General features: G+C 35.1%; 1 protein-coding gene across 1 annotated transcript in view; it reads left to right on the top strand.

The window, feature by feature from the left end:
• The first annotated feature begins 18,550 nt into the window (after positions 1 to 18,550).
• Positions 18,551 to 27,406, top strand: part of LOC145671221 (facilitated trehalose transporter Tret1-like) — a 587,170-nt gene continuing 578,314 nt past the window's right edge. The window contains exon 1 of the mRNA XM_081740103.1: positions 18,551 to 18,737. Coding sequence (XP_081596229.1) covers positions 18,721 to 18,737 — 17 coding nt within the window. The 5' untranslated portion in view covers positions 18,551 to 18,720. The remainder of the gene's footprint in view (positions 18,738 to 27,406) is intronic.

Raw genomic sequence — 27,406 nt, 5'->3', positions numbered from 1 at the left:
ACTAAGAATAATATGTGAAGTCGACAGGTACCACAAGATAGACCAAAAGTACAATCATAAAACATTGTGCCAAATTTGGTATGTTAGTGGTAGAAACTGTTGAATATTTACTTAAAAATGGTTGCCTTCAACAATGAAACTAACAACAATATTTAAAATCAACACGAACATTTCTCTAGATATTTCAATGTTAAAGGGTTGTACAAAATTTTGTCAGCTTCTGGTCGAAAGTTTGGCAAAGTTCATTATTTGTTTAAACATAATGGCCATTAACAATGAAACTAACAACAATATTGGAAATCGACACGAACCATTCCGTAGATATCAGTCGGAATTGTGTATTCTAATCTTGGTTATTTAGTGTTGGAAAGTATGGCAGATTATGTTGATTATTTATTTAACAATGAAGAAATCCAACGATGGTTTTTTGAAAATGGTGACCCCAGCAATGAAAATAATAAGAATATGTGAAATAGGTTTGTACCAATGTTTAGATATCTCAGTGTTAATCCGATGGGTGTGTCAGGTTCGGTCAGTTTGTGGTAGAATTTGTGGTGGAAAAAGTTTTTTTTTTTTACTTAAAAATGATGGCCTCTAAGAATAAAATTAACAATATATGAAACCGACATATACTATACGATTGACAGAAATCAATTGTAAATGAGTGCGTCAGGTTTGGCTGGTTTGTTGTAGAATGTATGGCAAATAAAGTTGATTGTTTATTTTTCTTTTCGTACTGTTTATTCATCTGATAATTGACTCACTTGAATAATACATCAACTGCATCATAAGATGTATATTTTTATATTTAGATATTATTAACCAATTACTTCTTGCAACGATAAAAGAAAAATATTTTGTTATTTTTTTAAACATATTATCTGATATAAAGATATATATTTCTTCTCTGGTATATGCACATGTATATGGCATTCATATCCACCCAAAATAGTCATTATCGTTTTATATGCCTATGGAAGTAATGGCAATTATAAAAAGTGTGTACTTACTAACATTAATAATTGATGTTAAAGAAATTCAACTTTAATAAAGCATCCCTTCAAGGTACATAACTTTTGATATTTATGTACACTATAATTAACAATATAACGATTTATATTTTATGGATATACACTGTGATTTACATTAAATATAATGTACAAATTTAAAAAAATAAGCTATTATTCAACACAAGCATGTAGACAAATTTAACAATGCAAGACAATTTAACAATATATGTGTAGAAACATAGACTGTGAGAACAATAATATTGGAAATTGACAACACTTACGGAACAATTGTTCCGATATATAAAAGAATAAGCAAGTGAACATAATTACAAGAAAAACATATATAGGTTAATTTAAAATGATTAACAATTGTCGAAAAACTTTAAAACAACAGCACTTTCAAATTTTCGCCGAGATGATTACAGAAAAAAGATCTCCTCCAATTCCTTACCAGATGGTAGCGTTCCCAAAACTGATGCAACATTCCCTCTTTGTACTGTCATACTGATGCGTTGCAGTAGAAAAGAGGTTGCTCTAGCGTCTCCTGAGGATAAATAAATGCGGTGTCCGACTTCTTTTATAAAGTTAAGCCCTTCGGGACCCCAGGAACCACCTGATTCGATAGCTATAGTGACAAAATGATATTTGTCAAGTAAATTGCTGTACCTTTTGCGATTTTCTCTTTCACGGCGAGCAGCCACGTTGCCAGCTTGTGCTGAAGAAAAATGTAAATTTGATGGAGCGAAGGTATCGGAACATGTAAAATCCCATAAAAGTGATTTTCCTTTCTTCCATGGTATTAGGGTCATACCATCTGGCCTCTTACCGTCTGCACGACTGCATCCCAACGGTTCGCGTATAGAAGGAACGCTTGCTGAAATTGGAGCCCTCATGATGATTTCGTTCACGCTGGAGTGGCGTGAATGTCTACCCGCACTATTGGTACAGGAGAGTCCGTGAAGGCCCTTCTTGTTTACGACACTTCTACAGGCAGAACGTCTGTGTTGCTCGCAAACATCTGGTCCCAAATGCAGTGCACTGGTAATTCGAAAACTGCCATTGGGAAGATGAAGTCCTAAAGAAGGTGATGGGATAGCTTGGAGCTAAGCGCCTGCTTCAGGATATGATGTAGTAGGAGTCTGGCCTTGTCTTCTGGGTTATCGGATGACTGACGTAGAGAAGAAAAGTGATGATTTATAATGGGATCGTCCCAAGAATATTGTAATCCTCTCTTATCAAGATCAGGGGGATCTGATCACACGATAAATGACAGCTTAGAAATGCTGTCGTTGACATTCGAATCCGTTACAATGCTAAGATCTTGTTGGAGAATGGTCTCGATCAATGGCTTAGCACCATAGAATGAAGACAGAAAGGATGAAATAGCCAGGTCCATGGCGCGGCAAATGCGGAGACCTCCGTGGTTCTGGGAGGGACGCCTGCAACCAAGAGTTCTTGTTGAGTGAGCAATTCACGGCTGATTCTAGACCGGCTTTTAAGGTGTTGTCATAGCATTCCAGAAGATCAGCATCCCGCCAAGATGGAGCACAGCGAAGAAAGTATAGCAGCCTTGGCATGGACAATGAGGTACGTAGTAGGTAAGCGTTTGATATTTCCTGTATTATGTTCATATCCTAACTTTGGTGTAATAAATTATTCAAATTTCATATTTCAATTTTCACTTGTTAAATAAAACTATTTATTCATAATACTTATATTTCGAGTGTGTTATTTAAATATATGAAAGATACACATATACTAACAATATACTTGCCTACATAGATCTAATATTCACAAATAAATTTCACATATTTAGTATTATTATTAGGTTATAACATTATTTTTCATCTTTAATTAAAATAATGAATTATGCTTACTATCTCTCGAACTCTTTGAATAATAATATAAGACAAAATGTATGATTTTAAGATTTTATAGTTAGACAAAATATTTGACGAATAAAGTAAAGGCCTAGCACAGTATATTAATGCATAAGTAAATAATGGAACATAAAACAATTTAAATAACATATGAGATGTAACTAATAGATGTAGAGTCGTAAAAATTAATACTCAATATCAAGAAATAAAGAAACTATTCGAGTGCTGGAGTTGAAGTAGTAACTATAAATCATTTTTTAAAAATATTCTATAGTAACAAGCTATTACAATAAGTCACAATAAAACTAACAATACGATTATATTCCCGTAATCATTTAAATTCTTTACAGACTTGTTTTGACTTTTTTCCATACTTATAAATTTATTTATACCATTTTTTTTTACTTGCTACAAATACGAATTTTTTTGTTACAAATTACAGTTTAATTCAAATTTATAATATTAAATATTTTCTCTAAGAGTAAGATGCAAATACAGATCAGTTAAGTTGGACAAGTGGAAATAATTAATAACTGTAATACCAAAAATCACTCCACTGTTCCTCCGACTGATTATGACTAACCCTACTCAACCAAATTCCATTCACATGCTACGAAGAAACGCACGAAAATGTTTCATTACAGCAAGCGTCACGCACAACCTTGAACTTCAATTGCGCTTGATCAAATTTCCTGTAACAGTGTTCAAACTATGTTCTTGTTTGTATTGCAATAGATGAGTCTTCCAGTGCTAAATTTCCATATGAACCTATTTACAAATTAAGACAGATATCCATTTTCATTCCTTTAAAAAAAAACAAATTCGATGTCCATCACCATGGTTTTACAACCATGGGTTTACACAGTAATGTTTTGTAGCAAAGGCAACAAAAACATGATCTTCTTTCAGTCTGGAATACTTTGTGTTTCCGTTTAACAGCTGCTTCTGCTGCATTTCCTGCTTCCTCACAAGTTAGTGTTATGTATGAAGGAGCGAAAGTATCAACACATGTTACATCCCATACAAGACTCTGGCCCATTTTCCAAGGGATTAAAGTTACTCAGTCCGGTCGTTTACCATCATTTCGAAACAATTCTTGTGGCTCTATGATGCTAGGAACATCAATGCTGGCGAGTGCTCGTTTGATTATTTGGTTGAATTCTGTGTGACGCGTGATCCTTCCACCACTTCTAATCCAGCTCAAAGCATATAAGCCTTTCTCGTCCACTCGATCTTGGCACGTACATGTGAATGGGTGGTAAACATTTAGTCCCAAGCGTAATGCTACACATATTTTGAAAATATTATCGTGTAAAAAAAAGTTCCGATTTTTTTAAAAAGATGTAGCTTGTAACCAGGCGCCAGACTCTTTTTTCTGAAGTGCTTTTAGGCGAGAAACATCAAATGTATTTTGTGAAATTACCTTCTTTCCAGCTATCTCGTTTAGTAGGATTTCATCCCATTTTCTTTGTGATTCCTTGGCCTCCGGAATGGCATTATTATAGATGCCTTTCCACAATTCCAATGCTTCCGACAGATGAGGGATTTTCACTTCGTCAAATGAAATTTTCAAAATGTTGGAGACTAGTGACAACACCCCACAGCAAGAAGACAGAAACGCAGGAAGGCTCAAATCGGATGCTCTTCGAACACCCAAACCACCGAACCGTATTGGCAAACTTGCCCGAGCCCATTGACTTTCATCCAAAACCTTATTTATTATTGATTGTAAAGATGTTTTCAGGGAGCCATCCAATTAAAGAACCTTTGATGGGAGAAGCCATGTGGGAGTGATACGCAAAAAGTAAGTTAATTTGATGACACCCAGACAATTTTTTAGAAGAAAGAAGGCTATATGTGATGGCAGTCCCTTTAATCTATCTCTCATCATTTTTTAAACTGTTCAAATGGTCTTCAAAATAACTTTCATAGCCATCCTCAAGTAGTAGTTCTCCCAATAACGACAGCTCGCGGGCCTGTATTGTCCGAATTCCAGGCAAAAAATTCTAAAAATGGGCTTCTATAATTGGATCTGATTTACCCGACGTGAAGAACAGTTCACATTTAGAAGGATTAATTTTCAGACCTATCTTCTTAGATTCTGTCAATAAGAAATTTTAGATCTTGTATAACCAAATCTGGTGAGCCCCCTAATGTGCCATCATCTAAATAAAATCAATTTATTTCAGAAGAAAGCGAGCGCACTATTAGGTGGATTGCTATGCTAAAAATCATCAGTCCAGCAGGGTCACCTTGTTGGCATCCTACTTGTGATGAAATAGTTCTATTTCCATAAAATAACACTGATGGACTAGAATAGCTCTGCGAGAAATATGGATATAGTTGAGGTAGAATTAGTTTCATTTCCTTTAACATGGAGTCCCTTTCGACTGAGTTAAAAGCATTTTTGTAATCTATTTTGAGGACTACCTTGTTCGAATCTACATTTGCTTTTATGAATGTTCTGGTAGCATGGATGATGGCCTCATTGCCCTTTTTTGTGGCAAATCCCAATTGACGAGGTTGTAAATAGTTAGTACAACGATTGTAGACCAATGAAACAGCAATCTTTGAAGCCAATCTTCTGAAAAACACAACCTACTGCTAATGGCCTGATTCCACCATCTTTCTTTCGTAAGGCACATATATTTTCTCCGTAAAAATATTTACATATTTCAGGATTTGCCTTTCCATTTAAAATTAGATTTGTCATTCTAGTTATTGATTTTAGTAACATGAGCGCTGAATCACCTGCGGATTTGGACGTTAGGTCTTTTAAATGTTGAGGCGACAGTCCGTCTATCCCTGAAGCCGAACCGCAGGGAAACTATGGATGGACTTTAATACATCATCCTCATTAACTTTTAAGCATGGGTCTAATTCATTTGGAGGATCTGGCATTATTTGAACTCTAGATGGTGATGGTTGTTTTCCATGCAGGAGTTTATATGTTTCCTCATTTGCAGGAGCCAAGGTATTATCTGAGGCTAGTAATGTCAAAGCCCCTTTTGTATCAAACTCAGAAATTTTGGATATTATCCTATTTGTTAAATCAATATTACATTTTCTACTAGGAGCGGGAGAAGTGTCCATAGAGGACGTTCCGTTTATATTTTGTTTTATGATGTTTGTGACAGATGTTAGGCTACGATTTCTGGGTAGATATAAATTGTAAAAAGAGAATAATAATAATATCTTCCAAGAAACAAAATCATTCTTGTCGATGCATTCCTCTACTACAGATGAGAGTTTTGTTGCTGCTACATTCCTATCTCCTCTTGGGATTAATTTAATGAGCGAAGTGCTTGATTTTAATTTAGTGAGCTCTTGAACAAAATCCTGCGTATTGGTTCTAGGTATTTCCTGTGTGGCATGTTTTCGAGTTTTATGTATGCTCAAACCCTTTTATGTTGGAAATTCCTTGCCACACTCCAAACATGTTTGAGCTTCGATTTTAATTGACAAAGATATGTTTTTAGAAAAAATCACAGTATTATTTTCCATATGAAACAAGAAAGGTACAGATATTTCATTTGAAAGAATGTACATTGTTAGAAAATTTTAAAAATTTAACGTTAGCACACTAACCGAATTCTGCATTTTCGATTATGACACTTCAACCGATTGACAAAATTAAAAACAGATTTTACAAAAATGATCTCGAAGACTTCAAAAATACTTCACTCACATTCCACACATTAAAAAAACTCGCTCCCTCACTTTTTGTAATATTTATAGCACAGAGACATTTTCAACTTACAATATCTTAACAATAACAATAACAATTTTTCGTGATTGTTATTGTTTGTTTAAAATGGTGGCCCTGAACAATGAAACTAATATGTCAAATCGTCAGGTAATACACGATAGATAAAAAAATGAATTGTAAATGGGGGGTGCGAAGTTTGGTCAGCTTCTGGTAGAAAGGGTAACATGTATAGCTGATTGTTTTGTTGATAATGGTGGTCCTCAACAATCAAACAAACAACAATATGTGAAACTGACATGCAACATTCCCTAGATATTTCAATCTTAAATGATCGTGGAAAGCTTAGTTAGTTTCTGCAAGACAATACGGGAAATAAAGTGAATTGTTTATTTAAAAATGGTGGCCTCCAACAATGAAATTAACAACAATATGTGAAATAAACACCTTTCTCCATAGATAACTCATGCGTAAATGTGTGTGCCAATTTTGGTTAGTTAGTGTTAGAAAGTGTGCTAGATAAAGTTGATTGTTTATTTAACAATGGAGATATCCAGCGATGGTTTGTTTGAAAATGGTGACCCCAACAAGGAAAGTAAGAACAATGTGTGAAATGGACTGGTACCATTTCCTAGATACGTCAGTGGTAATCCGATAGGTTTGCCAAGTTTGGTCAGTTTCTAGTACAAAGTATAGCAGATAAAGTTGATTGTTTAATTAAATATGTTGGCCTCCAACAATGAAACTAGGAACAATATGTGAAGTCAACAGGAACCATCAGATAGATAAAAATTTTAATCATAAATAGTTTCGCAAGTTTGGTATGTTAGTGGTAGAGAGTGTTGATTGCTTATTTCAAAATGGTAGTCTTCAACAATGAAACTAACAGCAATATTTCAAATCGACACGTACAACTCTGTAAATATTCCAATCTTAAGTGGTTGTACAAAGTCTGGTCAGTGTATGGTTGAAAGTTTGGCAGGTAAAGTTGATTGTTTATTTAAAAATGATGGCCTGTAACAATGAAACTAATAACAATGTGTGAAATCGACAAGAACCATTCCATAGATATCTCAATCGCAAATGTGTGTTCCAAACTTGGTTAGTTAGTTTTAGAAAGTGTGGAGATTATTTTGTTTATTTAACAATGGATAAATCCAACGGTGGTTAGTTTGACAATTGTGATAACAACAATGAAACTAACAAGAATAGATGAAATCGACTGGTACCATTTCCTAGATACCTCAGTAGTAATCAGATGGGTGTGAAAAGCTTGGTCAGTTTCCAGTACAAAGTATAGCAGTTATGTTGATTTTTAAATTAAAAATGTTGGCCTCCAACAATGAAACTAAAACATTATGTGAAGTCGAATGGAACAATAACATAGATGAAAACTTGAATCATAAATAATTCGCAAGTTTGGCATGTTACTGGTAGAAAGTGTTGATTCTCTATTTAATAATGGTTACCTTCAACAATGAAACTAGCAACAATATTTAAAATCGACACGTAAAATTCTCTAAATACTGTATTTCAATCTTAAATGGTTGTACAAAGTTTTGTCAGTTTCTGTTCGAAAGTTTGGCAGATAAAGTTGATTGTGTATTTAAAAATGATTGCCTCTAACAATGAAAGTAACAACAATATGTGAACTAAACACGTACCATTCCATAGGTATCTCAATCGTAAATGTGTGTGCCACGTTTGGTTACTTAGAGTGTGGCAGATATAGTTGATTATTTATTTAGCAATGGAGAAATCCAACAATGGTATGTGTGAAAATGGTGACCACAAAAATGAAAATAACAACAATATGTGAAAGCGACTGGTGCCATTCTCTAGATATCTCAGTGGTAATGCGATGGGTGTGTCAGGTTTTGTTAGTTTGTTTTTAGAAAGTGCTGTAGATAAATTTGTTTGTTTATTTAAAACAGTTAAAATGAAATTAACAACAATATGAGAAAAAGACATATACTATACGATTAATAAAAATGAATTGTTAATGAGTGTCAAGTTTCGTTGGTTCGTGGTAGAATGTAGGGCAGTTGAAGTTGATTGTTTATTTAGCGGTGTTGGCCGTCAACTATCAAACTAACAACAACATGTAAAATCTATGGGTACCATCCTTAGATGTTTCAATCGTATAACCATGGGAAAAAATGAGCAGATTCTGGTCGAAAGTATGGAAGATAAAATTGATTGTTTATTTAAAAATTGAGGCCTCTAACAACGTAACGAACAAGAATATGTGAAATCGACAGGTACCATACGATAGACAAAAAATTGAATTGGAAATGTGTGGGCGAAGTTTGGCCAGTTTCTGGTAGAAAGTGTAGCATAGAAAGTTGATTGTTTATTTAAGAATGTTGGGCTTTCAACAACCAAACTAATCACAATATGTGAAATTCAAGCGTAACTTTCCCTAGATATTTCAATGTTCAATGGGTATGGAAAGTTTGGTTTGTTTCTGCAAGACAATACAGCAGATAAACTCGATTGTTTATTTAAAGACGGTTCCTTCTAACAATGAAATTACCAACAATATGTGAAATAAACACGTACCATTCCATAGATATCTCTAGGCTATATATGTGTGAGAAGAAACTGTAGTTAGTGGCAGAAACTGTAGCAGATAAAGTTGATTGTTTATTTAAAATTGGAAAAACTCATCTTTTTTTATTTAACAATGTTGAACCGGAACAATGGAACTAACAAACAGTGAGAAAAACTTTTTGTTCCATTTGATAGACATCCCAGTGGTAATTCGGGTTTCGTCAGTTTCTGGTACAATGTATAGAAGACAGGTTGATTATTTATTTTAAAATGGTGGCCTCCAACAATGACATTAACAACAATATGTAAAATCGGCAGGTACCTTACGATAGATAAAAAAAATGAATCGTAAATATGTGTGCCAAGTACGGTCATTTTCTGGTAGAAATTGTAGCAGATAAAGTTGATTGTTTATATAGAATGGTGGCCATCAACAATGAAACTAACAATAATATGTGAAATTGACACGTACCATTATTTAGATGTTCCAATCTGAAATTGTTGCGCAAAGTTTCTTCAATTTCTGGAAGAAAGAATGACAGATAAAGTTGACTGTTTGTTAAACAATGGAGAAATTAACAATGGTTTACTTCACAATGTGACCTCCAAAAACGAAACTAACAACAATATGTGAAATCGATATATAGAATTGTGGCACTAGATATCTAAGTGGCAATCCGGTGGGTGTGCCAAGTTTAGTCAGTTTCAGGAACAAAGTATTGCAGATAAAGTTGATTGTTTAATAAAACTTTTTACTCCAACAACGAAACAAAAAACAATATGTAAAATCAACAATTACAATGCGATAGAGAAAAAGATTCATTGATAAATTGGCGTCATAAGCCTGGTATATCTGTGGTAGAAAGTGTTGATTGTTGATTTAACTATGGTTGCCTTCAACAATGAAACAAACAACAATTTTTAAAATCGGCACGTACAATGACCTACATATTTCAATCTTAAATGGGAGTGCAAAGTTTGGTCGGTTTCTGGTGGAAAGTTTGGCAGATAAAGGTGATTGTTTATTTAGAAATGGTGCCCTCCAAGAATGAAACTAAGAACAATATGCGAAATCGACAGGTACCATACGATAGATAAAAAAAATCAGCTCTAAATGAGTGCGCCAGGTTTGGTTAGTTTCTGGTAGAATATATTTCAGATAATACTGACTTTTTATTTAAGAATTGTCGCCTTGCAAATAATAACAATGCAAATAACAAGAAATGAGAAATCTACATGTACCATTCCAAAAAAAAAATAAATAAATAAAAAATTCAAGCTAAATGGGTTTGCGAAGATTGATGATTTTCTCGTCGAAAGTATTACATATAACCTTGAATGTTTATTTAAAAATGATGGCCTGTAACAATGAAACTAATAACAATATGTGAAATCGACACGTCAAATTCCATAGATATCTCAATCGGAAATGTGTGCGCCAAGTTTGGTTAGTTAGTGGTATAAAGTAGATGAAGTTCACTGTTTATTTAACAATTTAGAAATTCAACGATGGTTTATTTAAGAAAGGTGACTGCAAGAATGAGACTAACAACAATATGTGAGATCGACTGGTACCATTCCTAGTGATAATCCGTTGGGTGTTCCAAGTTTGGTCAGTTTCTGCTACAAAGTGTAGCGGGTAAGCTTGATATTTTATTTAAAAATGGTGGCCTCTAACAACGAAACTGACAACAATATGTGAAATAAACACGAGCCATTCCATACACATCTCAATCGTAAGTGTGTGTGTCAAATTTGGTTAGTAAGTGTTGGAAAGTATAAACGATAAAGTTGATTGTTTATTTAACAATGGAAAAATTCAACGATGGTTCTTTGGCAATGGTGACCTCAACAATGAGAATAACAACAATATGTGAAATCGTCAGGTACCGTTTTCCAGATATCTCAGTGGTAATCCGATGGGTGAGTCAAGTTTGGTCAATTTCTGGTACCAAGCATACAGATAAATTCGATTCTTTACCTAAAAGCGGTGGCCTCTAACAACGAAGGTAAGAGCAATGTGGGAAATCGGCAGCTGCGATACGATATTACGATAAGTTCTTTTAACAGGTGTGACAACTTCATGCTGCTGTTCCTGCTACTCTACCAAGCGTAATTAATCTTCGAGCAGACGTAAGTTGGGTTGCCTCACTCACGGACTTTGTACATCAAGAATTTCTGTGGCCCACTGTACACACTAAATAGAAAGATCGGGTTGCAATTTTTTTTTATGACAGCTACCAGATTCATTTAACGTGGTAATGTGGCCTTACAAGGAATGCTTTTCCAAGAATTACAGAATTTTCGTGACCTTTCCACCCCTCTCGAGCCTCTATAGTTCGCTTCTGACAAAGGAATTTGTTTTCCGCATGAGCAAGGAACTATTTTAAGAAACAAAATGTGTGATTCTAACAACTGCAAAAATGTTTATAACCTGTTTAAAGTCAGATATAAATGCAATGTTTTTGTTTGGTTACGTAAAATACGTTGTTATTTTTTCTATCTATATAACCACTCGAAAAAAGTCGTAGAGAGGGGGTAAAATGAAAATGTTCCTCAGGGAGGGAACTAAGTTTTTGTCACACGGAATATCTCCTTCACTTTACCCGTCAATTCGTACACTGGACCAGCTGATGTTTTATGACCTAATTACGTCACTCTATTTGAAGTTTGCAGGAAAGTGCTATTTCAACCATTTTCCAAACAAATAACTTTCAAACAAACATCCTTCAGGAATTCATTTTGGTGATGAGCATTTTTGCTAACCCTCATTCACCTTCACCCTCAATCAATTCCCTCACCCCCAGCCACCTTCACCTCAATTGACTCCCTCACAATCACCCTCACCGTCACCCTCAATCGACTCCCTCACACACGCCCTCAGCCACCCTCACCCTCAGTCGATTCCCTCATCCTCATTCAATCGACTCCCTCACCTTCAGCCACCCTCACCCTCTGTCGATTCTCTCATCCTCAACCACCCTCACCCTCAATCAACTCCCTCACCCTCACCCACCAAAATGAGGGTGAGTGAGGGTGAGGGCGGCCCTCTTGAGGGCAAAAATGAGCGAGGGTACCCATCTCTGTTCAGGAGATTCTTTCTGATCCCACCTTAGTCCCCCTGCCACCAAGAATGATTTTAGCGTTATTCGAGAATGGCACCAAGAACATCATTGTTGAAGAAGAAATATCAGTATAAACGCTAAGCGAGAAAAAAAGAAAGCCATACAAGTGGTACTTTCTTATCATAACGGAAATAAGTCATCTCATACAAAAATGATCTGGAGAACTTCAATACGTTTATAACCCTAAAAGCAAAGAACAAAACTCATCGGGTTCGAGAAAGAACTGGCACTTCTTGGAACCAGTTTTATCTTCTCAATTTCAAATAAGTAAGACAAAGGTAGGATGTCGAATAATGTTATTCCATTCGTGGCGGTAACTACTGTACCAAAATGCAGAATGTTCCGGGGAATAATACAATTTGATTTGATTTGAGTTTTTGTTTAACGTCCCTTTCAGGAGCAAGGCTATATGAGACGTGGACCTACGGCTTAATATGGATTCCGAAACGCATGAGCTTCCGCCAGGAACCGAACCTGGGTCTACCACGCCAAAGGCGTGTACGCTTACCGCTTAGCCATGAGGGAACTCAATAATGTTATTCAGAGCATAACGTTATTCAGAGCTTATTAAAAGTTACGCTAATAAGCTTATTTAGCTTGCGCAGGAATTGGTTATAAAGTAAGAACGAAAACAGATAGCGAATTGCACACTCTTAAAAATTTCCTTGCTCAGAAATGAGAAAAATGCAAGTTCAAAACAAAATAAGTAATGTTTACTCATATTTGAGGGAAAATGTCTCATTATTTCCAAATGTGTTTTCATTTGTGAGCTGAAGGCAAATTTTCAGGTCCCCATTTTTGAGATCTCAGTTCTTAAAAACGAGAATGGAATAGTGCGTGATTTGCAATATCATAGATGATTAAAAAATAACAGTAACAATCTTACCGAAATAATATTACTATGTTTTACTAGGGAGTAATATTGCTAGGGTTCAATTAGTATTCAGGAAACGAGAAAAAGGATTTCAGCTGTAGCAGAGTGCGAATGGATTTGAGTACGCAGTAGGTGATGTAGCTGAGGTGGCGTATGGATACATGTCATGTGACAGCGGCGAGGAGCAGCATACATATCAACATTCGAACGTAAGTTTGGGTGAATTGTAAACATACTGCCATAGACTAAAAGTTACTGTAGTACATTCATTGGGGTGTAGAACGCTGACCCCCTCAAACAGGTTATATAGGCTATAGCAGTCAGGTTGGCTTCTTTATGTATCAAAGCTCAGTACTCAATTCACATAACAACGACTGCAGTAATAACAAGTGAAGGCGGGTTAGAGCCCCGTAGGTCACGTTGTTTTCTAGTCAATGTTTTACATCATTCGTTATAATGTGCAAAATAGCTTATGTATGGAAACAAAGAATACATAAGTCATCTGTGTAGTTAGAAACAGAGTTACAAAACAACGTACGATTTATTATTATGGAATTGTAATACAAAGGTACTTTGTACTGATCACCGAGCATAGATTGGCGTCTCCTTTGTTTCACCACCAGTAAACGTTTTAACGACACACGTTTGCAGGTTATTTGTGGCGTAGTACTGTACGCATTTGCTCCTAATTTAACGTAGAGGCTGCGGTAGCTCATTGGTAGAGCGTTCGCCTCTGGTGCGATGAGGCCCTTGCTTTGATCCCAGGATTCTCAACTCGTGGCAAGTGGGCTTTCTGGTCGATAAACACAGTGTGCATGGGTTTTTTCGGGATTCTCCCATTTCTTCCCATTTTCTTCATTTCACTATCTTTTTCATTTTCATCATTATTGTCTCCTTTAGCCTACCCAACACAACTGTGGGAAGTAAAACTCAAAAATTTCATTTATTTTTTAATCCAACGTCCACGCATGTGCTCCAAGGCTAAGAGAGATAGTGATAGAGATGGATAATAATGTTGCAATGAAAATGTGGGCGTACGTTTCTTGGCAGTTTTTGGAGGGGTTTGTGATCTAGTTTCCAATCTGAATTGAATCCTTATCAGTGGAGTTTCAGCACGTTTATGAGGAGCAGAAACTGTCGCATGCCCCTGCCGTAATGAAGAAGGTGAAAGGTAGGGGCTGAGTCCTGGAACTCCGGACCTTCCCCGAAATCGCTACTTTTATGTAAATTTTATCTAATTTTTAGGGGCAATTTTACATATTTTAATACAATTTGTCCTCGTATTGAACTTGGAACCCTTCGAAATAAATTCCTGTGTACGTTTCTTGTAGGAGAAAACCGGAGAATCCTGGAAAAGCCCACAAACACGGTGTTTTCTCATGTAGGCAACTTTTTTTATGGTAGAGAAGTATACATATTGGACTGCGGTGACTCAGTGGTAGAACTAGCCTCCGATACATGGGGTCCCTAGTTTGATTCCACTTCCGTCAAGTGGGCAGTGTGAGTAAACATCTTATGTGTGTTTTCTCGGGATTCCCTCACTTTCTTCATTACACCATTTTCGCTCATTATTATCATAACGTCTCCCTGATCCTCGTAGCATAAGCGTGGGACGTTACACTCCAGCAGAAATTGTTGCCGTTATTCTGAAGTAGATGGATAATTCTTGAATCTGAATTATCAAGAAGTTGGTATAATGTTGGAGGAAACGGGAGAATCTTGAGTAAACCACGTCGATGAAAAAGAAAAGTCTTGAAAAAGTGGACAGTGATAAAAAGGAAAATGTTGAAGTGCCTGATTCAGTAGGAATAAGTAGCGTACCTAAAGTACAAGTCGTCATGGTATTCGTGGAATTTTCTTGAGTTGAAGTGAAGATTTAAATGTGTTATGTTTTAAACTATAGGTGTTTATTTAATATAAATTCTGGGTGTATTAATAGTTTGAATTTTTTTTTGCATGTTTATATTTTGTTTATATCCTTTTACATCTTCTCGTATTTCAGAACCCCGTTTCTGTGCACCGTTTCTCGCTTTTGAGGAAGATATTTCTCAAATCTCTTCGAGAAATGTGTTTCTCAAAGTTGGGGTTATACATCTCATTTCCTGAAATGTTACTTTCTCAATTTTTAGAAAAAATACATTTTTTCTCAAATTTGAGAAAGCATTTGCACCCTCAGAAATGAGACATAATTCCTTGCATTTGAGTCATTATTTCTCAAAATGATTTGAGAAAATCGAAATCTCACTTTTAAGAATGTATTACTCGGTGCTCCGGTAAGAAACGGATGTTCTCAAATACGAGAATTTTTTCTCGAATTTAAGAAACCATTTTTAACAGTGCACATATTACACTTTTAATAAAGTTATCCATCCTTGGACAATACATCGAACACATCCTTTGATTGGGAGAAATCTGTGATAAGCAAGTGACTAACGTTGTGAAACCAAACAATAGTCATAACTTCGTTATGATGATAAAGCGAAACCAAACACAGCGTTGAATTCCTGAGATAATTTCAGATCAGAACAAGGTATCACAGTATATAGTTTCCATTTAAGAAAATGAAAGCACATTCAAAATGACGGATTCCACGATCCGTCTACGGATTTCACGATCCATCGACATTACATGTCCTAAAAGTTTTCCCCTTACCTGTCCTACTAACCTACTGCATTACTTGTGTAATTCTTTTAAAATCCTGCTTTGTTTGGATGTTTCCACATACTTTTGTATATTTATCTTTTATTTATATTAAATACTTTAGTGCTATAGTTTATTTACTGTAGTTAATAAGGACATAGCGGCGTAATAAGTGTTGTTTTAAATTACGTATATATTATGTGCACGCGTGCAACAAGGAGTGATGGAAGGTGTATTTTTGAATGCGATGTGTATAGGATTTTACCCCCTTCCTTTTGGAAAAAATTCTGCGGCTTCCCTCATGAGATATACTACAAATTAGATCATTCTATGGTCCTCGCACTGCTGATAAACTCGATACAGTGCATTTTCGTACCAAATCGAAATTTTCACAGAAAATGTTAATATGAATGGCGAAACATGCCAAAGGACTCCGCAACTGCGGCCTATTGACGACTTTTGGTCCAATTTTAAGCGCAAACTGTACACCAGTTATTATTAACAAAATTCGTTGTCATAGCCATTCACAGGATCCGCAGGCGTTTGAAGGATATTATGCCGACGACTTTTGCTCCAAATATGCAGAGAGTTATGCATTTTGAAAATGCCCAGTGGATTTCGTTTTAAAACCAAATGTTAAATAAGTGCATGCCATGAATGGAATGTAGAATTTTATTCTCTCTTGCTATCACATGAAGAATCTTCAATATAATTATCTTCGTATTCATAAGGGAAAGATTACTTCAATTTTAACGATTAATAAGAAACAAAATACCTTACAAGCAAAATTATTATACAAAATGAACGAAGATGAAATTTTACAATTTTCGTGGTACATATGTAGTATTATTTTCTTGTTATTTTTTCAATTAAATAGTGCCATGAACTTTACGCTTAGTATTTTTAAATCTTACTATCATTTTTGGACGATAATGGAATGAAATCTGACTTGAATGGGAATGAATAATGAAATGAGACAAAAAGTAATGGAAAAAGTCATGAAGCTTTCGTGGAAAATCACTTCCTTAGTGTTTCTTGACATCGTTGCCCCCTTATTATTCTTTGACTACGGGCATGTGTTCCACATGTACTGCAGAAGAATTCTGCGCGCATGATGGACAAAAAGACGAAGTAACAGACATATTAGAAGAACCAAATGACAAACTCTGCATTCAGTCAGCAATAGGGAAAGAAGAAACAACGTGACTGACCATGAAAAATAATTCGTCGATGAAATGAATTAATGTACTCCTAGAAAGAAATTTGAAGGTGAATTGAATGAGAAAGATCAAGCACATAGTAACTGGACAATAAAGGTAGGAGGACTACATCAATATATCAAACAACTCATGTTAAGGAGATACAAAATTTAATCATTCCATTGGCTCACTTCCTTTAGTTGAGAAGATGTTAAACATTGTCTATATGTAGAACATTGGCAACTAAAACAAAAATTGTGTAGTTGCAGAGCTTATCAATTCTGAATAGTGGTGTCCTAAAATTCGTTGTATATAGATTTATTGTTTATTACTAACCAACTCAAGTGGGAAGAATGTGGTTAGCGGAAAATACTTGAAAGTAAATTTGAATCCCCTTTTTCCCCTTGGAAAAAGTATTTCACAATGAAATTATAAAAATCCAGTTTGAGTCAAGTGCACTTCCATATAATCATATCAAACATTTCATTCGTTTCCATACATTAGCTAGTTTGTAAATAAACTAACTAACTAACTAACTCTATGGCCTATGGAACCCGGAGGTTCAATGCCGCGTTCACAAAAGCTCTCCACTGACTTCTATCCTTAGCTAACTGCATCCAGTTTCTACTTTGTATTCCAATCTCTGCGAGATCCATCTTAATATTGCCCTCCCATCTGCGCCTAGGTCATCCTAATGGTCGTTTTCCGGATAAATAAAATCGGAAATTAACATAAAGAAAATATGTTCTGTTCCTTAAAAGCGAAATTTTCGAAAATCCCGAAAAACATTTTTTTTTTTTTTTTTTTTTTTGTGAGAGAGAGTTAACTTACTTTGAATAAGAAGTTGTTATGATGAGTTTCATCTTTCTAATTTGAGAGGTTCGCAAGATACCCAATTTTGAAAACATTTTAAATCTAATTTCTCCGCTTACGATACGCATTTTAATTAGAATGATAAAAATTGGTTCAAGGCCTGTGCTATGTTCAAAAATTCAAGTCAATAGATTTAACCATTTTACCCAGAAAACCTCAATTTTCTTTTTATTTATACTGTATTGATTATTTTCATAATAAGCGTAACTCAAATGAAAAACGAATTTGAGTTCAGCAGTTGATTTTGAAATTTTGAACTTAAACGTGAACTCAGATCAGTTTCTAAGCTTGAGTTTGAGTTGATCTGAGCTCGTAAATAGTGACTTGATCTCAAACATGAGTGTTTACAATCCTATAAATACAGTTTACTGAAACTGTATTAACGGAACTGTTATGATGACTAACCTATCTGTACTTCCTTCTGCTAACAAGTACTGTTTTTTTAAACGATCTTGCTTGATACTTATTTTGAGGCGGAAAGTGTGTTAAACGGAAATGTAATTATGATCAATTTAACTGAAATTTACAACACATATTTTATTTCCAGCTTGAACTCAGGCCAAGTTTCTTTCTTTCTTTTTTCTTTTTCTTTTTCTTTTTTTTAATGACTGTGATTAGGTGAGCGCTACACAGATAGATATCGTTCAAGATAAAGATTTCTTTTCTTTTCGTTTTCAACAAAGCCTTGAATTTGTCGCGTGATTCTTCTCACGTTATCTTGGCATGAGACCAGCACACATTCACGCGTACATTTCCATGTATCTAACTAGTCACTTGGAACATTTTTGGTGTGTCGTGTGGATATTAGCTTCCTAGATACAGCTACTTAGACATTTCTTTTGTGTTCTATTTATAGACGCATGGCAACGGAAACAAGGTAATCACATATTTCTCTGATAATTCCTCAGACACTGCATGTAACATAATAGTAGTTTTTAATGTGATATACATTTCAGTTTCGTCATATAGTATTATTGGCGATCTTGTTGTAGTATAGAAAAAAACGGAATGAAATGTATTATTTCTTTAAAGAAATCACTTCAAAAGACGAAGTCCGGCATAAATTTTCAAAAACTTTTTTTAACCATACTAAATCCAAAGTTTACAAAGCTATATCTCGTTTAAAGAAGACTTCAATATTGAGTGAAATACATTTTTTGGTATTTTATTGAGCCTCGATGCTGACGTTCCCCTTAAACTTTCAATCAATCAATCTGGTATCTTGTTCATATATGAAAGGCAAAGTTGTAAGACTTATTAAGAATTTAAGGAATAAAAATTAAGGCTCTAAAAATAAACTATTAAATTTAAAATTAGTCTCAAAAGAAAGTGACAGTTACAATTAAAATTACCCTCAAAACTGATTAAAATTAAGACAAAAAATTATAATTTTCTCTACCGTGCAAGGAGAACTGTCGTGGAGTTTATTTCAAATTTAATAGATAAAATTAGGCATGAGAAAATTAATCGATTAGGTTTCTCAGGTGGTTACCTATACCTATACCTTTTTGTTTGATGGTTTTTCTTGAGTATGGTCGATTTGAGGGTTTCGAAAATATCCATGTGTAAATACGTAATAGCAATTATACATAGTATTTTTTGGCAATACCTCCCGTTTCGAACATAAAATCGGCAAGAAATAGGCTGCATGTGTTTCTAGCGTGTGTTGTGTACTTGTGTGTATGTGTGTGGCCTATTCTGTTCAATGTGCAGGGCTCTTTTATAGCTTAGGATGGATGAGTTGTACCGGTATATTGGGTTTCATGATTTGTTTAGTAGCGAGTTTGATGCTATTCTCTAGCCGGTTGTGCTGCCCTTGTACTGTGTCGTCTAGCATTGTGATTAAGCCTCATATGATTTGTTGTACAGTTTTGTTTATTGTTTGTCTGATAAAATTATGTACTTGTTGGAGACTGTGTGTGACACATTCTGCTTCCTCCTCTTCTGCAACTAGGATGTCGAGAGGGTTGTGTTCTTTTGTTTTACTTCTGGCAGTGTGTTTTCTTGTTCTGTGTTAGATAGGGATGTGGTTCTCTGTGCCTCGTTGGTCTCTTGAGTCGTCTCAGCTTCTACTGTAAATTCTACTTGCTACTGTTGATCCTAATTTTAGTCGAGGGATGTAGACATCAATAGAAGCTATGTTATCCATATCTATACTTAAAAACTCCACCACTACCCCAATTCCGAGATTAATAAAGAAGGGTTTCTTCTAAATTCGTTACTAATGTAAGGTAAAGAAATACCTGTAAAGAAAGGCACGTATCCATAGGGAGAAAACGTCGAATAATGGAACTACAGTGATGAAACTTCATTTGCCGAAGTTAATACCCCCTTCACCTTGAAACCTGAAGACATGCCTGTTTCTCTTTCTTTTTTTAATTTTATTGGGAAATGACTTTTCGCCTGAGTGCTGAAAGAGGGAATTTTTTCACAAAAAATTGAGAAAAAGGTAACAGTTTTTGATTTAGTGATAGAGATGGACAAAAGATGAAACTCAAATATTTTTGCGAAACAAGAGACGAGACTGACATTTCTTATGTCTCATCTCGTGTCCATCCCTATTTATAAACTATTTGGTCCTTTGAATGTCAAAATATCGTTTTGCAGTGTTTTTTTATGCAATAATTTCACACGCGTCACAGTAATATTACTCCTCAAACCGAAAACGTACTGCGAGGGCGCGATCTCCTCGCTATGTGCGCCCTTCATCCATCGCGACCTAGACATCGAGGTAGCAACCGCGACTTAAATCTCGACCTCGGTCGCGAGGTCTCTTCGGCATGTTCGTACCCTTATATAGAAATAATTTCTAAGTTGACAACATCGACATTTTGTTACCTTTTTCTACCGTTTGTTTTTATAATGTGTCTTCAAAGAAGTTCATCTAGTTTATATTTTGATGTGCCATATTGAATTGTTTCTTGATGCGTCTTCTTGCGTCTTTTTTATGCGTCTTCTGCGATGTATGCGTCTTCTTGCCTTAATGCATATAAATGACATGTTTTGAGCATGGGCGGATTTAGGGTTGTCTGCTGTGGGGACAATCGGAGGTTTGGTGTACCGCTTAGTCGAGTGGGGTCTGGGAGTTTTCCCGCAGGAATTTGTTAATATAAAAACTCGGTTTTTGAGAATTTTCGTGCATAATTCTCCATAATACAACAGAAAGGGATATTTTTTTTTTTAATTTGGCGGGAAGTCAAAGTCTCTTCATGTTCTCCTTCCCCGTAACTACAGAAAAGCTCTCCATTGGTTTTCAGTCATTATGAACATAGAAATGCAATCTTTTAGGCAACATACCCTCACTATATTTCAACATTTAGATAGCCGGTATGTTGGGTCAAAATCGTAATAAACCATACCGCCTCCCACCCGCCTGCTCTTTTCCCACCTCGAATACTGGTCCAGAGACACGAAAAGTAAGCAAACATACGTTAATATGAAATCACGAAGGAAAGCAAAGAAGATGCGAAGCATGTCCGAAGAAACCTGTAATATAGTGCCATCAATGAAATGTTTTTTTTTTTTTCGCAGTGCCTTGCTTTGATGATTAGTATCGCTAATGTAAAAATGCTGTGTATTGATTTTAGAACAGAATATACCGGTATGTAGTCTTGCAAAAATGGTAGTTTAATATAACTGACCGTGAGTCGAAATCAGGTATGATTTTTATTTTTTTAAATTGTCAACCCAAACGTCCGATGTCCTATACATAAGACAGACTGTACTGGACGTACCCCAGTACACAAAACCGAACTCTCCTTTTGTCGAATATTGTTCCGTGTATAAGAAAATGTGTAACATGCAATCAAATATATGCAGTAGAAAAATTATGGTACCAAATGGGTTAATCAAAATTTCAATAAGCTTTATCAACCTGTTAAATTCAAAATCGGACCAATGTCTCCAACAAATCAAAGTCATCTCTTTTTAATTTAAACTTTAACATTATCATCTCTTAAATAACACTATTTCAAAATAATTAAGTCCCAACACTTGGTAATACCCGTAGAAAGAAAGAACTACAAGGAATGAAATCAATCTTTCAATAGGGAAAGGAATAAGAAAATTGGATCATTAATGCAGGACAGTTCTAATATAACGCCATCAAATTCTATCCCTTTTGGAGACAGGGTAAGGAAAGTAACGCACACGGGTGTGCCTCTTTCTTAATCCTCTGCTGTGTGAACATTAAGATATCGGAATGATTTTTTCTACGCCAAATAGAATTGGACTATAGTTTATCCTAATGGTAATTTTTTTCCTGAGTGTCTAATTTCTCCTCTCAAATTTGAGCCCAAAGTAAACAATTCGATAATTTTCCAATTTCGAATTTTTAAAAGATTTCTCCAATATAACTTCCTTCGTTATAGAGAGATCTACTTAGGACTTGTCAGACATTTACCCCATTTGGATACCTTATTTTTAGACCAATTTGAACAAATTAAAACCACTGTTGCCAAGTAGGGAAATTAAAATTTATCTATTTTTCGGTCAAAAAATTCGAAATTTATATTTATAAATCCGTACCCATATGTACGAATTCAAGTCAACTTACACCAGTCAAACATCAGTTCTTACTGAACAAAAGCAAGTACAGATCGTTACAATTGAGTAGTTAGGGGTCGCAAGAAAAGTTTGAATTTAGGTTCTAAACCATGACTTTTTTACTCTTCTGTTTACCATAATCTATGTTTTTCAATTACAAGCTCGTTTCTTAGATATCAACATGGTACTTATAGGATATATTAGTGTTGTAGAGGTTTAAAGTTGACCTAGGTCCCTAAGTGGATAGAAAATTGTGACTTTTTTTTTTAGGTAGAATGGGGTCCATTTAGTTGTAGTGCGACATCTTCACATTTGAATTTTAAGAAGCTAATAATTTTGTTCAAGTTTTATCCATTTTTGTCCACCGAATAAAAATTTTTGTAACATTCAAATATACGAGGGAGGGCAATTTCAAAATTTGGGGCACTTGGATCAGCTGTACTGTGACATCTACAAATTCGAATTTTAACTAGCTCAGAATTTTGTCCACTTTTGACCACCAAAGGGAAATTATTGTTCCACTCAAATAAACGAGGGTGGATTACTTCAAAATATGGCCACTTCGATTACTTATAGTATGTTGTTTCCATATTCGAATTTTAACTAGCTCCAGTTTTTCGAATTTTGTCCAATTTTTGTCCTCGTTCATATAAAAGAGCTAGTGCCGTTTCAAAACTTTGCCACTTGCATCACTTGTAGTGAGAATCTTCAAATTCTAATTTTAATTATTCAAAATTTAGCCTAGCTATTGTTCATTTTTGTACCACCACGAAAAATTCTTGTACAGTCAGCGACTGTAAAAAGTGGAGGTTGGATAAATAAGAAATGATAGCTTTTTCCAGTAGCAGAATAGTTTCACTGTATGTCTGATAGTTGGACAACCAACATGACAGCAAATACATGCCCGAAAACATAACATGCCAGGATATTCCTCCATTTGGAGGAAAAGGTATTACTACCTGAGAGCATCACTTAGAGAAACAACCACGAGATAAATCTGCAGAAATTCCATTCACTTTAAGATCAAAGATATAGGAATTAAAGCAAAGGAAACGAAAAGAATAATACGCATCATGTAGAGACCGAAAAAGTATGGAAAGCTAAACAAAATGAGAAAAGAAGGAAAGAGGCAAACTAAAGAGCAAAAGACATGGGAATAAGTTAAATTTTAACACTTAAGGATAAACAATCTCCGTCTTTCCCCCTGCCCCCTGTATTGTCTTGTTTTTCTCCCTTCATAGGATAAATCTCTTTCAGTATCAAACGCGAACATCATTTATAATGTTTAATTCCTTGAAAAAAAATGCAACTCAGTCTAGGCTGAGACTCGAACACAGAATCCTGAGAACGACAGTCACACACGGTACCCACTTATCTACATAGGCTCTATCAAGTGTGTTTATAATTCAACCATTACACGCGCTGTCATCAAGCGTGTTAAATCAGCCATTGACGGTGAGTTACTCCAGTTACACTTGAAGTTAGAATTTCATTTACGGCCTTTAGCTATCTACGGCAACAGGCCCCATGTTTTCATTAAAAGCATTTGTGCTGTAGATTAACATCAAGAATACACTAATCTATTATGAATTAATCTCTTGGGTGCACCAACACACACACATACATCGTATATACGTATATAGAGATATAATCGGATTGATTAAGGATTAAATGAGTTATTTCGTAAATTTACGAAACGGGTCTTGAAGGACAGTAATGACATCTTGTAGCGTTGTTACGTAACACACGTAATATAAATAAAGCTACAAAGCCAAAAGTTACAAGTTCTGCCGTGGCTAAGTCGGTAGAACGTCTGTTTCTTAAGCGGAACAACGCGGGTTCAAATCTCGACTGGTTCATTTTGATTTTTCTTTTTCTCAAAATACATTCCTATATGTTTGTATTTGTCAATAATAATTGCTTTATTGCATTTTTTGTAGATTAACTTAAATTAGTGAGGTTAAGTAAAGTCAGGAAGGTTAAGATAAATATATGACTGCTTTATACGTGTGTGCAGTCCAGAGATGGAGTGAGTCAGTGGGTCAATTGCGTCAAGATTTGTAAGTGGGTCATGGTTCAACAGAATGTGACTCACTGCGATATACAACCCACCGTGACTCACTCTGACCCAACTACCCATTCTGATCCACACTGACCCACTGATCCACTCTGACTTACGACCCCATTCTGCTCAATGCATTGTAGACAGTTTCTTCTGAGCACTGGTGAATTTGTCTACCTTTTACTTTCAAGGCCTCCTTTTTTCTTCTTTTTTCATTTGTCTCTATTGAAGAAAGAATTTCAGGCACTCTTGCAGAACTTCAGGCAATTGACCATATTTGGAATTGTAATAGTAGCAATAGGACTTACTTCTTGATTTTTCAGACACATCCTGTGAGTTTTTAGAGGAGCTAACTACTGGAGAAAAAAATGTGAATTACCTATAATGTACGAATATCTATATAAAACATTGAATATAACTGTGTGTGTGATCGTCATGATCAAATTGCAAAGTCAACTGAAATGACATTTGGTATATACATAGTTAGGCCCTGATCTCAATATCATTTTTAAAACTCTTTTATTGGGAGGGAGTATTTTCTATATATAGGGTTGATTTCTAAAAATAATCGAAAACGATCAATATTTCTTCAGAAACAAATTGAAAAGCAATTATTGAGAAATAAAAACTACAGTTTTATGCATTTTACATCTACTGCTTTTTATTATAATAACTGCTGAAACTTGTGTTTATGTATGGAGCGTTACAGCATAAGGATATCACGTCATAAAGTTGTGAGGAAAATTTACATAAAATTTGTACTGCAAGCTTAATTACATGGGAATTTTAAATTTGTACGGGATGCTTAATTATATGGCCAATTTTAGACTTCTCTTTACTTTGGTCTACTTTACCTTGATTTAGAGATGCAAAAAAGCCGGCTTTTTTGAATCGATGGTTTTTTTCACATAAAAAGCCGGCTTTTTTGGGAAAAAAACGAGAATTTTGGAAATTTTGGCTTTTTTCAACTTCATGATTTTTCTATCTAAATAGCTTTCTTATAGTATATTCTATAGTTAGATAAAATTCCATGACCTGAATGTGATATTTCGCTCTGAAATTCACCATCAAGATGGATGGAGCACATGTTTTACGAATTAAAGCTAACATGAAGAATGTAGTATTTGAGGGTAATTTTAGAGGCTATTTAACTTTATTTTAACTTTTGAGTTATCGACATCTTTTTTCTTCTCTAGTTTGTCATCCGTGTTTCATTTCTAAGAGCTTTTAGTACTCTAGCTTCTAGCGCAAAAGTTAAACTTGCCCGTTTTTCTATTTATCCGTCAAAGCGTACGTTTTTCAATATATCCGTCAAACCGTACTTCCACATTTCTGTTATACTGTAGCTGTGAAGTGATTTAGCAATAATTTTCCGGACACAACCTTGAATACCAATTTATACAAATAATCAGTAGCGGATTTAGAAAAGTACTTTAGGAGGGTTTTTTCTGATTGTTTCGTTTCCTAAAAAGTCCTAATTTTATTTGGGAAGTGCTTGAAGTTTATGAGTACAGGCATAACTAATGTTTCGTTTCGTTTATACGTTTAGCAATAATCTTCCGGATACAACTTTAAAAATCATTTTATACTGAGAATCAGTGGCGGATTTAGAAAAGTATTTGGGGAAGGGTTTCTTACTAATGTTTAGTTTTTTTAAACATTCGTAATTTTTATTTGACGGGAGCTTAAAGTTTATGAGTAAAGGCATAAATAATAGATATTTCGTTTGTTGCAGACATTCCGTAACTTTGGGGAACGGGCTTCAGTCCGAAAGACCGCTCCCCTAACCTTCGCAAAACCGTCACTGCTGGTAATTAGTAATAATAACGATTTAAAAACAATAAAAAAGGAAGTCGCCCAACTCACAGTACACGCACTATTTCTACATTCACAGATGGAATGAAGAAAAGCTTTGTCAGAATGGTCGAATGCTGGTTGAATCCCGGACTTCCCGATAGAAGCGCAAAAGCTAATCACTCAGTCATGTTTGTTGTGCAGTTGTATTTAGCTTAACTTAAATATATTCCGTAGTCTTTTTTGGGGGGGGGGAGTTCCGTAATGATATGTTGAATCCCTCTTGTTAAAAATTCAGAAAACTTGAGGATTGGGTAAACTGTGATGGTGGTTCTATAAAACTTAACTGTAGAATTTCAAGAATATACAGAACCAAAAGCTGTAGATGTGCAGCCTTTATGTGTATCATATAAATCTAAGTATTTCTCTTATGTTTTATTTTAATTTTATTTTGTTTCAAAAAGAGGGTATGGAATATTTTGAAGTAAAAATACTACATACTACTTTGCTAGTTATTTGTGTATTCTTTAAAAAGAAGTGTTTACTTTTAGGGTTGGCTGATTTACACCAACTTTTTTTTTTTAATAACTGGTTTAAACCACAAAAATAAAAAGAATGAAAAATGCGAATCGTGTGAACTTCATGGTAACGTTTCCAGACATCAAACCACCTGCAATAGTTTTATTTCCCTTTCACCTTTTAATCAAGGTGTCCCATGTTCAATTCTCGGTCGAACCACAATCCTTCTTTCATGCGTAACCCAAGTAGCGGTTCGGATGTCAGTTTAAGCAAAAGTCTTCTCCTTGATAACCTCGGTATTTCGTAAGGATGTTAAGCCTAAATATACGAAACAAACCAAATTGTATATTTCTACATGCCTAAATGCGTGTTGTTTTATAAAGAAGCCAATATTGCTTAAATATATTGATAGAAATTGGTAAAATTTATCGATTGCCTACGTAGCTTCCAACATTAGCTTGGATTGGACTCTCAATGATATCTACGTACCGGTAATAAATTTGTAATTTAATACCTCAGTTTTAGCGTACTGATTATGGTACGTTGACCTTTAAATTTTACATGCAAAGCAATAACAGGATTTTCCCGTTATTGTCTTACATTTCAAGTAATGACGGGATTTTCCC

Source organism: Thermobia domestica, chromosome 15 (genome assembly GCF_964235325.1).
Source record: "Thermobia domestica chromosome 15, izTheDome1.hap1.1, whole genome shotgun sequence".
Taxonomy (NCBI): domain Eukaryota; kingdom Metazoa; phylum Arthropoda; class Insecta; order Zygentoma; family Lepismatidae; genus Thermobia; species Thermobia domestica.
This window is presented reverse-complemented; position numbering and strand designations above follow the sequence as displayed.